We start from the raw sequence: 13881 nt of genomic DNA, 5'->3' as shown, positions 1-13881 counted from the left end.
CAGCTCCCGAGCAGGGTGCTGCAGTGGTGGTAGGGAGGGGCCCCAGGGCAGCTCAGGACACCTGATGCCCACCACTGTGTCTTCTCTGCGGTGGGGCCCAGTGTTGCCTGGGGGTCCCAGACCTACTCCGGGAAGAGGGCGAGTGAATATTAGACCCCAGGAACGGAAGCCAGGGGGCGGCTTGCCCAGCCCCTCACTCCGTCTGTCGCTGTGGTTCCTTACTCCCAACCCAGCGGCCCCCTGACCACCCACCCCGCTGTGGAATCCACGTGACTGGGGGTCCCAACTGGGCTCTATTCACGCTGGGGCCGTGGAGCCAGTCCAGAGGGGCCAGTGCGGAATCACAACCGAATGAATGAATGAATGAATGAATGAATGAATGAAAGAATGCGTGAATGAACGTGGGGGGTGCTGGGTGGTGGCTGCTGGGCAGTGGGTGGAGCCCAGGAAGTGCCATCTCTGCCCTGGAAACTCCAGAGCGCGAGCTGAAGACGGGGGCTCCCCCAGAAGCCTGACCCCCCCACTCCCATCCCCGGGGGGCCGCTGTGGAGTTCCCCACTCTTAGAACAGCTTTAGAAATCAATGCACAAAGGGCGGGGGGGGCAGGGAGGGGGCCAGGGGCCCGGGGCCCGGGGCTTCTGCTTCTGGCTTTAGCTTGGGGGCCACTCTGGTGCTCAGGGCTTCCTCCTGGCGGGACTTGGGGTCGAGGTGGGGGGGGCAGGGTGCATGTACACCCAGGGCTGCACTGGGGTGGTCGTGTTCGAGGTCAGTGCCTGAGCCTCTGACTCTCTCTCTGGCCCCAAGGCCCAGGTTTCATTCTGAGCATGGCTTGGTCCCCCGAGCACTGCAGGGATGAGCCCCCTGAGCACTGTGGGGTGTGGCACCCCGAGCCAAAATAGAGACTGCGGCTCAGACAGGCTTCTCGGGTGGCCCTGCCAGAGGCACCTGAGGTCCTGAGAGCCTGGACGGTGTTTACACGCTCACGGATGGACGTCGGGAAGGAGGAGCCCACCAGGACCAGCAGAAAATCACGCCACTGGGTGTCTGGTGCCACCTGCTGGTAGTCGCAGGAACTGGCTGGTGGTGGCCCAAGGCGGGGTTGGTTCATGGGCTCAAGCCGGGGACCCTTTCCAGTGGCCGTGATCCCTGAGGTGGGAACGCAGTGAGGAGGTTCTGGGTGGACTGGCCACTCCTGGGCTTTCTTCTGGGGCCAGGGCTGCTCCCGTGACCTCTCCAGGATCTGGGCTGGGCAGGGCGGGCACTGGGCAGGGGAGTCTATACACAGGCTCCCAGCAACACGCTCAGCCCAGGAGCCTGGGGAGGGTCAGGGCTTGAGTCCACACTGGCTTCATCACCTGGGTCTGGCCCCTCCAGCACCCGTGCATCTGCTGGGTGGGCAGGATGCAGAGCCTCCCACTGACCGTGGCAGTCTCCCGGCTGCTGCCCCCGCTGCCCACTCTGGTTTGTGGGGACACCAGTCTCGGCAGCTCCACAGCTGAGAGTCCGTCCCCGAAGCGGAACCAAGGAACACACAGGGGACCAAGAGACACACGCCCACGGCACTGGCTCTGCAGACGGCTGACCCCAGCTCGCTCCCCGGCACCTGCCAAGGGCCCCCAAAGGCCGCCAGGAGTGATCCCTGAGCACAGGGCCAGGAAGAAGCCCTGCACGGTGCCGGGTGGGGCCCCCAACCCTATCCAGCACCCAGAAACACACGAACTAAATGCATTTTACTTCACTTTAATTAAAAAACAAAATAAATACATACCAGGCAAATTTTTTGGATGAGCAAAAAGACTGAAATAAAACCAATTCCCAACACAGACACCAGTTTCTGGCCAGTGGGTGGCAGCTGGGTGGACACCAGCCGGCCAGAGGCTCACAGACTCCTGTGTGTGCGTGTGGGTGGGCGGGGGGCTGGGGTGGGGGGCTGGGGGGGCTCAGTCCCAGCCTCAGGATCCAATGTCTCTGTGGGCCCCAGGGAGGCCTGGACACTTCTGGTCCTTCCCGGAGGCCGCACAGGTGGCTGTCCCCGATGGCGGCCACACCAGCGGGGGTGGGGGAAGGTGGGGTGGGGAGGTGGGGTGAGGGAAGTCTCTCCAGCCCCAAGCCGGTGCCCGAAGGCAGGACCGCAGCTTGGAGCAGACTGCACAGCACCTGTGTTGCCTGGTGGGGGCGCCCCTGAGCCGGGACGGCAGCACCTTATAAGTGGACCCACTTGTTCCAGTTGACGTCGGCGGGAAAGACGCGGCCCAGGCGGAAGGTGCAGTCCAGCGTGGGCTCGTAGAACACCAGCGGGTCCCTGCCAGGCCCGGGTGGCCCCTCGGCCTCCGCGAAGGCGGGCGTGGAGAAGAGCGAGGCGGCCGCGGGTCTGCGCAGGAGGCGCTTCTTGATGCAGCCCAGGGTCTCCAGGCCCTGCGGACGGCGGCGGTCAGAGCCCCGGGGACAGTGGGAGTGCGGGGCGGGGCAGGGGGGCGTGCCCGGGGGCCCACGCACCTGCAGCAGCTCGAGCACGGCCACGGGCTGCAGGACGCCCTCGTAGTGCTGCAGCAGGCAGCTCTCGGGCACGCCGGGCCGCGCCATGACGTGGTACAGCACGGCCTCCATCATGCCCTTGCACACGGCCGTGTTCAGGTGCCCGTCCACCGTGCGCCACGGCCGGCTGAGGAAGCACACGCGCGCCAGGTCCCTGCGGGCGGGTGGCAGGCCGGACGCTCAGGCGGGCACCGGGCTCCCGGCCCCACCACCCCGGGGCACAGGCACCCTCAGTGCCCGCTGACACCACAGTCGGACCCTGCCCAGCCTCCCCACTCCCCCTGCGCCCAGATCCCCCACTGACCTCTCCCAAGACGAATGCGACAGGCTGGCAGCCACGAAACTGTCAGTCAGACCTGAGAGCAGAGGTTGGGGTGAGGGCGGAGGGGAAGGGATGAGGGCGGAGGGGAGGGGGCGAGGGTAAAGGGGAAGGGATGAGGGCAGAGAGGAAGGGGTGAGGGTAAAGGGGAAGGGATGAGGGCAGAGAGGAAGGGGTGAGGGCGGAGGGGAGGGGTGAGGGTAAAGGGGAAGGGGTGAGGGCGGAGAGGAAGGGGTGAGGGTGGAGGGCACCAGCAGCCACGGAGTGGCCCCTCTGCCCCTGGGGAAGCCCCGATGGACCCGCGGCCGCCCGCTGGCGGGTCAGTACCTCTGGGCTCGTCCGGGCCGCCCAGTGGCTCGGATGGACAGCTGTGCAGCTCGGGGCCCGGGGAGGCGGGGACCCCCGCGTCCTCTGGGCCATCCGGGAGCGGCCCCTCGACCCCCATCTCCGCTGGGGCCCCAGGGGGGGCTGGTGCCGGGCTCTCGGCGCTCTCGGGGAGGGCCCAGTGCTCATCCTGCAGCGCGGGCCGCTTGGTGGGGGGCTCCTGGGGGCTGCCAGGGTCAGGGCTGGGTGCCCGCTTGGCGCCTGGGTGGCCCTGGGGCCCGGCCTCGGGGGGCTCCTCCGGGCCCCTGAGCCGCACCGAGTGCAGGAGCCAGGGCTGGGCATGCGCCATGGCCACCAGGCGGGCCGTGTTGCCGCCCACCTCCAGCACCTGGTGCTGCTCCAGCAGGGCCTGGGGAGAGCCGGACAGGACACGGGCGTGAGCCTGGGCTGCTGCCCCGGCCCCGCCCCCTCAAGGCCCCGCCCCTTCCAGGCCCCGCCACGCGCCCGCTCACCTGCGTATAGTCGGCCAAGGTGCGCGTGCGCGCGCCCTCTGCCCGCTGCAGGGCCGAGAACCGCCGGCGCAGCTCCCCCCGGTCCACCCCGAAGCAGCCCGCGGCCTCCACGGCCTCCTGGACCTCCAGGGCGGCGGCCACGTCCCCGCGGCTGTACCCGATCTCCGCCACGCGGCGCGCGAACTCCTCCCGGCCGCAGGCGGCCTGGCTGGGCACCAGGCTGGTGAAGGAGGCCGGCAGGCAGGAGGTGCCCACGGGGAGCGTGTCCAGGGGGGTGGCTGCGGAGAGGAGGCCACGGTGAGCCCTGGGGGCACCCTGCGGCGTGCAGCCTCACCCGAGGCCCAATCCTGCTGGCACCGGGCCGAGCCCAGACGTCCCGGGACACAGAAGCAGCGACCAGTGGCCAGCGAGGCGCGGGGTGGGTGGGCTGGGGGTGCGCCCGGCATCTGCGCCCCTCAAGGGAAACAGCGGGGCCGGCCCAGGTCACGGCCGACGAGAGGGAAGGAACGGCCGAATGGCCCGACACACTTCCCACAGCAGAGGCTAAAGGCGCAGGGGTGACACTTTGGGGGCGCGGGGCAGGGTCGAGGAGGGAGCCCGACCGCTCCAGGTCCCCCCACTCACCAGGCAGTCCGAGGCGGGTGGACGCAGGGGTGCAGCGGGGCCGGAACTTGACCTGGCAGGAGTTGACCACGACGCTGTCGTTGGGGTTGAGGTTACGGGTGCTGACGATGCCCGGCGCGCAGTACCCCTTCAGCAGCAGGTAGTTGGTGTGCGACGCCTGGCGCGCCTTCACCTCGATGCTGCGGCGCTTGGGCCCCGCGCCCTCGTCCAGGTCTTCCTCCTCGTCCTCGTCCTCGTCCAGGGCCCCGTCCTTGGCCAGGCTGGAAGACGGCCGGACTGAGCCGTCACGGACCCGCCCGGCCCCGGCCCCGTGCCGACCTGGCTTCTCCGCTCACCGCCCTCGGCGCCCGGAGCACTGTACGGGAGCCCCCGCGCCGCGCCCTGGCCGCTGCCCGGCGCTCACCTCTTAATGACCTCGTTCTCCACCATGGAGCTGTCCACCACCACAATCTGCTCGGGGATCCGGACGTCCACCGACACGAGGCCGAGCGAGAAAAGGGTCAGGACGGCCACGCAGTGCCCTCCGGGGCCATCCAGCGAGAAGGGCACCAGGTCCGTGGAGGCGCCGCCGTCGGCGTCCTGGTCTTTGAAGGAGAAGCGGTCGGGCTGGTCCAGCTTCGGGGCCGCCAGGATGCGGTTGAGGTACTGGAAGGACTCGGTGCACACGGTGCTGGGGAACCGCCACGTGAAGATCCTGCGAGGGAGCCGGCGCTGAGGGCGGGGGCGGCAGCCGGGGGGACGAGGCGGCGGCCCCCTGCCCGGCCGCTGCCCAGGCCACGGCTCAGGGAGGGGTCGGGAACTGGGGGCGCGGCTCCCCGAGGGCGGGGCAGGAGCGTGCAGACAGGGGGAGCAGGCCTCGTGTCTGGGCATGCGCAGACGCAGCGCACACGTGCGGCCCGGAAGGGACACGGGGACACAGGGAGGGAGGCTGGTCTGGCCACGGCGCCCGGTGCGAGAGGCTTCGGGGAGCGGCCCCGGCATCTCCTTGGGTCAGAGAGTGAGAGGGGACAGGAGGGGGGCTGGGGGCGGGGGAGGACGCACCGGGGGTGAGTAGGGGGCAGTTTCACTGGCCGCCGGGGGAGGGAATCGGCGCCCGCCCAGACCTGCCCGAGCCCTGAGCCCCGAGCCCGAGGAAGGACGCGCGGGAAAAGCTCCCGGGGGCTGCACCCCCAGCTGCCCTGGCGAGACCTGGCGGCCTCATTCCGCTGGGCCAAGCCCCCGCCTGGGCCCCGCGGGGACTGACCGGTAGTAGGTCTGGGAGAGCTGGTAGGACATGGGCACGAAGGGCAGCGCGCGGTTCTTCTTGGGGCCCAGCGTGTGGTTGAGGCGGCGCCGGTTCACCAGGCTGCGCTTCTGGCACTCCACGAAGGCGCGGACCAGCACCTGGTCCTTGTACTCCCGGTACAGCCGGAAGGTCTGCAAGGAGAGGGGGGAGTGAGTGGGTCCCGGGGAAGGGGTGAATGGAGTCCCGGGGCAGGGGTGAGTGGGGCTCGGGGCAGGGGTGAGTGGGGCTCGGGGCAGGGGTGAGTGGGGTCCTGGGGCAGGGGTGAGTGGGGCCCGGGGCAGGGGTGAGTGGGTCCCGGGCAGGGGTGAGTGGGTACCGGGGCAGGGGTGAGTGGGGACCCGGGGCAGGGGTGAGTGGGGTCTGGGGCAGGGGTGAGTGGGGTCCTGGGGCAGGGGTGAGTGGGTCCCGGGCAGGGGCGAGTGGGTACCGGGGCAGGGGTGAGTGGGGACCCGGGGCAGGGGTGAGTGGGGTCTGGGGCAGGGGTGAGTGGGGTCCTGGGGCAGGGGTGACGCGCGGCCCTGTGGGGGCTGTGCGGACCCTGGAGGGGCGCCAGCGCCCTGTTCTCATCTAGGGCGGGTGGGCTCGGGCTCTCCTACGGAGGCCCCGGACACTCGACCCTCCGGCATCCCGGATGCTGCGGGGTCAGAGCCGCCCCAGCCTTGGCCTCCTGTTCCTCAGCCTCCGTGCTGGGCGGGGGCAGCATCCAAGTCAGGGTCTCCGTGGCGCGCACGCGGGCATGCGGGCACCCGTCCAGGAGAGCACGGAGGGAGCAGCCCCCGGCCCGCCCGGCCCGCCGCGGGGCCCACCTGGAAGGGCTGGCAGGACCTCATCTGGCTGTCGGACAGGGCCAGCGTGCTCTGGATCAGGTTCTGCAGCACCAGGAAGTGGATGTCGTCCACGCTGCAGGGCGAGAGGGGAGGGGCTCGCGCCGGGCCACCGGCTCCTCGGGAGACCAGAGTCCAGTCTCACGCCAGCGTCACCCACAGCCACACAGGGCAGCGGAGACCCTCCACACCGGTCAGCTGCCACCGGGAGCGACTCTTAGGAGAGCAGAACTGACCACCGCGGCGTGGTCAGGCCTTTGTGCTCTCGTCTTCCTGGTTTGAGACAAGCTTTTTCTCTTCTCCAAAGCCAATCAGCTTGTCGCAAACATGACACCGGTGGCGGGTCACTCGGGACAGGGGCAAAACCAAACTCCCCAACGAAGCCCCCTCAGGAAGCTGAGAACGCGAACTCCCCCCCAATCCCTGGAGGGCCCGGCCGGCGGCCTGGGCAGGGGGCAGCGGGCGCTCCTGGGCAGCCACAGGACAGCAGTGTCGGTGGCGCCCAGGCAGACACGTGCGGGTGCGGGGACCCAGCGCTGCAGCCGGTCGGGGGCCCCGTGGCACCCACGGACCCACGCCGGGCACTTGCCTGTGCAGCTCGTCCTCTCTCCCGATCTGGTCCTTCTGGTCCCCAATCACCAACACTCGGTACCTGCAGAAGGAGGGGGAAGAGTGACCGCAGGGGCCATGGCAGGGGCTGCCCGGGGCGCTGTGCTGGCCCAGACGGCCGTGGACAGGCCGGGTGTGGAGCAGGGGGGCCCCTGCCCAGCGGGCGGGCGTGTGGTCACTGGGCACCCGCACGTCCGGAGGAATGAGGCGCGGGGGAAGTGCGAGCGGGCACTGGTCACAGGCGACGGGGTTAAAAATAGGCCCCGGGCAAACCCCGGATGGACAAGACCCCCCGAGGGGAGCCTGTGCGCCACGTGAGCTGCAACCCCCCGAGTCTGCCCGCCCTCGTGTCTCCAGCTCTGGTGTGTCCACACCAGCCCAGTGTCAAGTGAGTCACAAAAGGCGACTGCAGGGGCCGCTGCTTTGTGAGACGGTTCTTCCGTTTCTACCAAACCCGAGTCAGACTTCCCCTCTGCCGTGGGAAAACATCCTCGCGTTTGCCAGCGAGGGAAGGCACCTTCCCAGAAGGCGGGGCTTGCTTACAGCCACGCCAGGCAGCGTCGGGAACGACGTTCCCGTCTGGCCACGCCTGCCGCAGGGCCCCGCAGCAAAGGCCCGTCACCACTGAGTGCTCCTTCCTGCCCTTCGAGCAACCTCCGAGGGCCCCGGCGGGGCAGGGCGTGGAGACCCCACTGCCCACCTCCTGTGCTGTGTTCACCCCCAGTGCCCCAACTCGTGGACCGTGACCCGGCTGGGCGGCTGTGACCCGTGTGCCCGTGCCCAGGAAGCACCGGCCACCCCGGCCAGCGCCACAGCTGGGACCCGAGACCCTGGCCCGCGCAGCAACCACCGGCCTGGGAAGGGTCGTCCCTGGTGGGGCAGGAGGGACAGACCCTTGGACACTGGAAACCGGGACACAGGATGAGACCGTGGCTCCGGCCAAAACCAAGGCCGGCCGGAGGAGAGCCTGGGCGCAGCTGCCCAGGGTCCGGTGGGCCACTACCCGCACGCAGGGGCACGGGGCAGACGGGGCGTCGTGGGGAACAGGACGAGGGGAGCCGTGAGCGGGGTCCCGGCTCCAACACAGCCCCCCCAGTGCCCGGGACACCTGAGTGAAGGTGGGGGCGGGGCCTGGGAGGGCTCGGGTCCCTGCGGGGGTGACTGCGGCCGGCGGGCGGGCAGGCGCTGCTGACCGGGAAGGCCGGGGCCCTACCTGGCAAACAGCTCCTCCAGCGTGTCTGGAATCTCGAGGTTGGGGTTCCGGAGGGCGGAGCTGAACTTCTCCCGGAGTCGCTCCACGAACTCCTTAAACTCGCTGGCGCACACCTGCAGGGCAGCGGGAGGCTCTCGGGGCTCGGCCTCGGCCGCCCGGCGTCACCGCCCCACAGGCCCTGGGCACGGCGCCCTCCTTCCTGCCCCGCCCCAGGCCGGCAACACCCCCCAGCTCCACTCACACCCCAGAATCCTCAGGTCACCGAGCCCCCCACTGCTCAGGGCGTCCCCTGCATGCCCCCCCTCCCCAAAGACAGCAGGCGTGTCCCCAGTGGCAGCAGGGGGCTCGCTGGGCCCCTTCTTGCTGCTCCTCTGAAGTGGCCCAGCACCTGGGTGGTCTGGCGTCTCAGACCCCCGTGAGCGGGGCGGGCGGGAGCCACGGCTGGGGGTGTGACTAAGGCCCTTGGGCAGTTCCCAGTGCCCGGACGGCACCTGGGCCAGGCAGAGAGGGAGCTGACCACAGGGACGGGAGAAGGAACAGCAGCGGGCAGGGCCTGGTCTGCGAGGGCGCCCAGCCTGGCACACGTGCCCGGGCGCCCAGCATGTGGGGGAAAGGAAGCTGCAGGGCCTCCCCAGCCCCGCCCCTGTCCCCGTCCCCGTCCCGCCTGTCTGGGTCCCTGGCTCTGTCCCTGGCCCTGTCCCTAGCTCTCCTCTGTGGCCTGGGCGGGCCTGGGCTTTCCTGTCTCTGGTCACTGCTGCCGCCTTCCCTTCTCCCCTGTCCCCGGCCCTGGGCCCCCGGAGGGACAAGTGGGGCCTCGTGCAGAGGCGGCCGAGGCGGGAGCCGGGGCAGAGAGAGGTGACGGGTCGGCGTGTGGACGCAGCCTCTCCCCCCGGCCATGCGGAGGGCTACCCGGGCACCCACGGGCCCCGCTCACCTTGGGGTTCTCATAGTCACACTTGCGGCTCATGAAGTCCCCGATGAGCGCCTTGTCCTGGTAGACCTCGGCGAGGCAGACCCTGGGGGCGAGGACGCAGGGGTCAGGGCTGCCCAGGAACAGCTGTGGCTCGGCAGGGCCCCAGTGGACCAAGCAGTGCTCACGCCTCAGCCGGGCTCCAGGGGACACACGCCCCGGGCGGCCATAGCGGTGCCAGCGGCCGGCCGGGAAGCCTGCGGGATGCTGGGGTGACGGAGGGCAGTCTCACGGACACACTGGGGCGCAGCCGGCAGTGCTCAGGGCTGACTCCTGGCTCTGTGCTCTCGGGGACCGGTCCTGGGGGGCTCGGGGGCCCCTAAGGGATGCCGGCAGACGCCCTCCCCGCTGCGCTGTGGTCTGGCCCCAGGTAGTCTCGCTCCTAAGCCCTGCCCTGGGCAGCGGGGGCCGAGCGAGCAGGAGGAGGAGAGTGGAGACGGGCCGGACGCCCCGGCCACGCTCACCCCGGCCGGCCAAGCGCCGCTTACTTGTAGTTGAGGTAAGTCTGCGGGTTCCTGACGATGTAGCGCGACCTTCGCCCGACCGAGTGGGACGTCTTGTCCAGGGACTCTTCCAAGGTCGTGTGCAAGATGTCCCGCACGACTTGCCAGGGGACAAACGGGCCCTTCACCTGGACAGACGGACAGCCGGGAAGGAGAGTGAGTGGCCTCGTCCCGGCCGGGCCCCCGGAGCCGGGGAGACGCGTGCCCGGGGCCGCACCTTGGTGTTGAGCACGTTGCTGGCGATGCGGCAGAGGATGAGCAGCCCGTCCTCCTGCAGGGTCCAGGTCACGCGCAGCCGCGTCATCCTCTGCAGGGCGCTCTGGTCGGCCTCGTCGTGGTAGCGCAGCCTCTTGCTCTTCTCTTCCGGGAGCTCTTCACGGGGCGGGGCGGGGGGAGGGGGCGGGCGTCAGGCTCGGGGGTCCCGCTGAGGACGCACGCGTGGGGCGGGGAGCCCTGCAGAGGGTCTCCCTGGTCAGGGGCTCGGTGGGGGGAGGGCTCGGTGCCCATGTCAGTTTCCCGGCTGAGGCAGTTCCGGAGGGACAGGCGAAGAGGGGGGGGGAGCCGGGAGGCCTAGGGGTGTCCCGGGACCACGGCCACAGCGCCCCGCCCCGCGCCCCAATGCGCACGGCACTGCCCGCTCCTCCCCGCAGACCTCTCCTCTTCCTCTTGCTCCTCTTCACCACCGGCTCCTTCTTCAGCCGCTTCCGCTTCTGGCCCTTCCCGCCCTTGACTCTCTGGCTCCTGTCCGGCACGGGCTCCTGCTCCAGCTCCACCAGCTCCTTCCTGTCGGCACAGGGCTCGGGCCCCGCGCGCGCCTCGCCCCAGAGGCCCAGCCTGCCGCTGCCTGGGAGCCACAGGGACGGCGGCCGTGAGGGGTGCCCACATGGGGGCCAGCGGGCAGGGTGGACGCACGGCGCGGGGCTGGCCCGCGGCTGCACCCATCCATTGGGGCCCCAATCCCCCCCACCCCACCCTGTGCAAATGCGTGCACACACACACACACACACACACACAAACACGCACGCACATGAAAACACAAAAATATGCATGCACACATACACATGCGCACGCACATGTGTACACACATGCACACACACGCACATACAGGCATGCACACACGCGCATGCACACACACAGGCATGCACACACGCGCACGCACACACGCACATGCACACACACGCACATGCACACACACAGGCACACGCACATACCTCCAGCACCGAGTGGCAGCGGGCGCCTGGACAGGAAGGTCTGCAGCCGCACCATGAGCCCGTTCTCCGCGGGGGCGTTCTCCTGAAAGGCCAGCGCACACTGGGGCCAGGCAGTCGACCGTCCCAACGCGGAGGGCACGGGGCAGGTGCAGAGGGAGGGGCTGAGCAGCGAGCAGCCCCGAGTGGGCGGGGCCCCAGGGAGACGCAGGCCCCCCACCCACCTTCCTGGTCTTGCTGATGATGTAGTTGGTCCAGATCCAGTTGCGCTTCAAGTGTGCGTAGAAGCTGGAGTCCAGCCCCGCGGCGCCCAGGCCGTCCCCGGGCACCACGCCCTCGTCCACCACCTCGCGGCTGCCCCTGGAGAAGAGGCAAACGGGGCTGCTGGCCACGGCTGCTGGCAGGGACGCTCCCGCTCGGCCGGGCCCAGGGCAGATGGGACACAGGACGGACACAGGGGTGTGGGCAGGCACGGGCAGCAAGGGTCACATGGGGCACAGGGCGGGCACGGGGCAAACAACGGGCCACACGCGGGGCGGGCGGCACGCACGTGGTGTACTCCAGCATGGCACACTTGCGCTCCAGGTTGTGCTTGTCGATGGCGTTCTCCTGTTCCTTCTGCAGCCCCTCCTCGTCGCTGCCCTGCTCGGTGCTGCTGCTCTTGCGGGCCCGCGGGTAGCGCACCACACCTGCAAGAGCGAGCCGGGCGCTGGCCTCCATGCGGGTGGGGGGTGGCACGAGAGGCGGGGCCCCAGCGCTGGGAGCTGAGCCAACAGGGGGCGAGGCGGGTCGTGAGGGCGGAAGACCATGTCGGACCACCGGCCAGGCCTGGAGAAGCCGGTGGGCTCGAGGGCTCCGGGCAGGGCAGGGCGGCCTGCTGTGGGGCGCGGGAGCAGCCCAGGGTGGGCGGGAGCGACGCCGAGGAACCCGCTCAGTGACTCCACAGCGCGCTGTTCTCAGGAGGAAAGACCGAGGCCGAGCCCAGGCGCTGTGTGCAGGGGCAAGTGGTCGGGTCGTCTGCAGGCCGGGCGTCCCGGGCGGGCGCAGGCACGAGGGCGGGCCCCGGGCACCCCGCTCGGCCGACCCTGTCCCCGAGGCCCCCAGGCCTGCAGGTAGTGGTGGGTCCTGCTCTGGCAGTGAGGACACTGGCTCGATGGAGGGGACGGGGAGCGGAGCAAGGCCCCCTGGACAGCTGGGCGGGGACACCACGGGCTCGAGGCCCCGCCGAGCTGTGTCCGGCTCCCCGCCCGCCTTGGGGCAGGCCTGACTCTAAAGACAGTGCTCAGGGCTCCGCGGGCTCGGTGCGTGGCAGAGCCCATACGCAGGGCGGGAAGAGCTGGGACCCCGGGCCGACCCGCTTCGTGTCCAGGCTCCCCCGGGCTCCCAGTGTCCGGGCGCCCCTGCGTTGGCAGGGTCACGCCACACGTCCCCTCTTTCCTGGGGCAGCTCCCACACGCCTGCCGTTCGGGGCCCCAAGTCACGGCGTCAGGGAGCTTCCCGCAGCCGCGCGACAGGACGACCAGGGCGGGAGAGGCCCGGAGTGGTCAAGGGGGACAACCCCGCGCAGGCCACTCCTGGCAGTGCTCTGGGATCACTCCCGCCGGGCTTGGGGGACCGCAGGGGTGCTGAGCACAGAAGCTGGGCTCGTGGGTGTGGAGGCAGGTGCCCCCCCATCCCCCGTGCCAGCTCCCGGTGCCCTGGCCCATCTCTCGGGCCCTGCAGAGTCTGGAGCGGCAGCAGCCCAGCTCTGGCTGAATGCTGGCGGACTCTCTGAATCGTGCTCTTCTCGAGAGTGTCTGGGCCTGCAGAAGCTTCTAAAGACAGGAGCTCGGGGCTCCGCTGACAGAACAGTCCTCACAGACCAGCAGGGTCTCGCGACGGCGCCAGTCTGGGGTGGGGGAAGAGGGCAGGTCCCCCCCGGCCCCCAGCAGCTGTGCCCTCATGGAGGCCACGGGGGAGGAACAGACGGGGAGGGAAGCCACGTCCCCCAGGCCCCGGGACTCAGCCCCAAGGGCCTCCTGCAGGGGCTGTGTCTGCAGGGCCGTGTGCAGAGGGGACGGGCGACGCCAGGATGGCCAACCCTGCACAGGCCTCCCCCGATGGCCCTGGCGGCCCTCGCCGGCCTGCCCTCTCCTTCCCCGCATCCCTCATCTGAGCTCCACGCAGCAGCCGGGGCAGCCCAGTGGGCTCACGACCATGCAGGGCCACGAAACTCCTCCCGTGGGCCCTGAGGTCCCTGTGCCCGGCTCCGTCTCAACAGCCGCACGACTCACACCTGGGCCTCGGCCCCGGCAGAGTCTCCTGGGCCCCCTGATGCACCCCCTGCCCTGCCCCTGGCCCGGTCTAGCTCCCAGGGAGCAGGACACCGCCCGCCCCGGCCTTCTCCAGGCCCTGAGGGACAGAGCCGAGGCCCCCCGCCCCCGGCCGCCCGCCGCAGTACCTAGCGGGGTGTTGAGGCAGACGCACTGCAGGTCAAACCAGTAGTTCTCCACGTCCTGCATGGACTCCAGCACGTACAGGCGCCGCTCGAAGGGCCGGCTGCTGTGGGCCAGGTTGTAGTGGGGGTCGCAGATGGTGGTGTCCACGATGGTGGCGTTCCTCTTCAGGTAGACGAAGACCTGCGCGAGCCGCGTCAGCGCAGGGCCTCCCGCCTCCTCTGCTGCCGCCACCCCCCTCCCCGCCCCGGGCCGGGCGCGTTACCTGGTCTTTGTCCTGGAACTTCTCCGTGGGCCCGAACTGCAGCAGCCCCATGTAGCAGAGTCGCTGGAGGTTCTCCACCACCGAGAAGATGTAGCGTCTGGGGGGCGGGGGGGGGGGCAGGCGGGGCTCAGCGGGGCGCGGAGCCTCCTCGTCTGCCCCCGCCCGGGAGTCGGCCCCCTGCCGAGGCCCAGAGCCAGACTCGCTGACGGGGGCCAACGCCCAGCACCCCACCTGGTCCCCTGAGCCCCGAGCAGT

The 13881-nt window shown here is 70.3% G+C and overlaps 1 protein-coding gene across 1 annotated transcript in view; it reads right to left on the bottom strand.

Moving 5' to 3' along the window:
• Positions 1 to 1730: 1730 nt before the first annotated feature.
• Positions 1731 to 13881, bottom strand: part of GTF3C1 (general transcription factor IIIC subunit 1) — a 39561-nt gene continuing 27410 nt past the window's right edge. Inside the window, exons 18-37 of the mRNA XM_004615929.2 lie at positions 13627 to 13723; positions 13367 to 13544; positions 11477 to 11615; positions 11151 to 11286; positions 10930 to 11011; positions 10371 to 10562; positions 9936 to 10090; positions 9704 to 9846; positions 9180 to 9261; positions 8246 to 8358; positions 7013 to 7075; positions 6406 to 6499; positions 5558 to 5730; positions 4718 to 5008; positions 4315 to 4574; positions 3691 to 3968; positions 3182 to 3587; positions 2840 to 2891; positions 2497 to 2689; positions 1731 to 2415 (exon numbers count right to left, since the gene is read on the bottom strand). Of these exons, the coding sequence (XP_004615986.1) occupies positions 2203 to 2415; positions 2497 to 2689; positions 2840 to 2891; positions 3182 to 3587; positions 3691 to 3968; positions 4315 to 4574; positions 4718 to 5008; positions 5558 to 5730; positions 6406 to 6499; positions 7013 to 7075; positions 8246 to 8358; positions 9180 to 9261; positions 9704 to 9846; positions 9936 to 10090; positions 10371 to 10562; positions 10930 to 11011; positions 11151 to 11286; positions 11477 to 11615; positions 13367 to 13544; positions 13627 to 13723 (3340 nt within the window). The 3' untranslated portion in view covers positions 1731 to 2202. The remainder of the gene's footprint in view (positions 2416 to 2496; positions 2690 to 2839; positions 2892 to 3181; positions 3588 to 3690; positions 3969 to 4314; positions 4575 to 4717; positions 5009 to 5557; positions 5731 to 6405; positions 6500 to 7012; positions 7076 to 8245; positions 8359 to 9179; positions 9262 to 9703; positions 9847 to 9935; positions 10091 to 10370; positions 10563 to 10929; positions 11012 to 11150; positions 11287 to 11476; positions 11616 to 13366; positions 13545 to 13626; positions 13724 to 13881) is intronic.

This window comes from Sorex araneus, chromosome 4, assembly GCF_027595985.1.
Source record: "Sorex araneus isolate mSorAra2 chromosome 4, mSorAra2.pri, whole genome shotgun sequence".
Taxonomy (NCBI): domain Eukaryota; kingdom Metazoa; phylum Chordata; class Mammalia; order Eulipotyphla; family Soricidae; genus Sorex; species Sorex araneus.
This window is presented reverse-complemented; position numbering and strand designations above follow the sequence as displayed.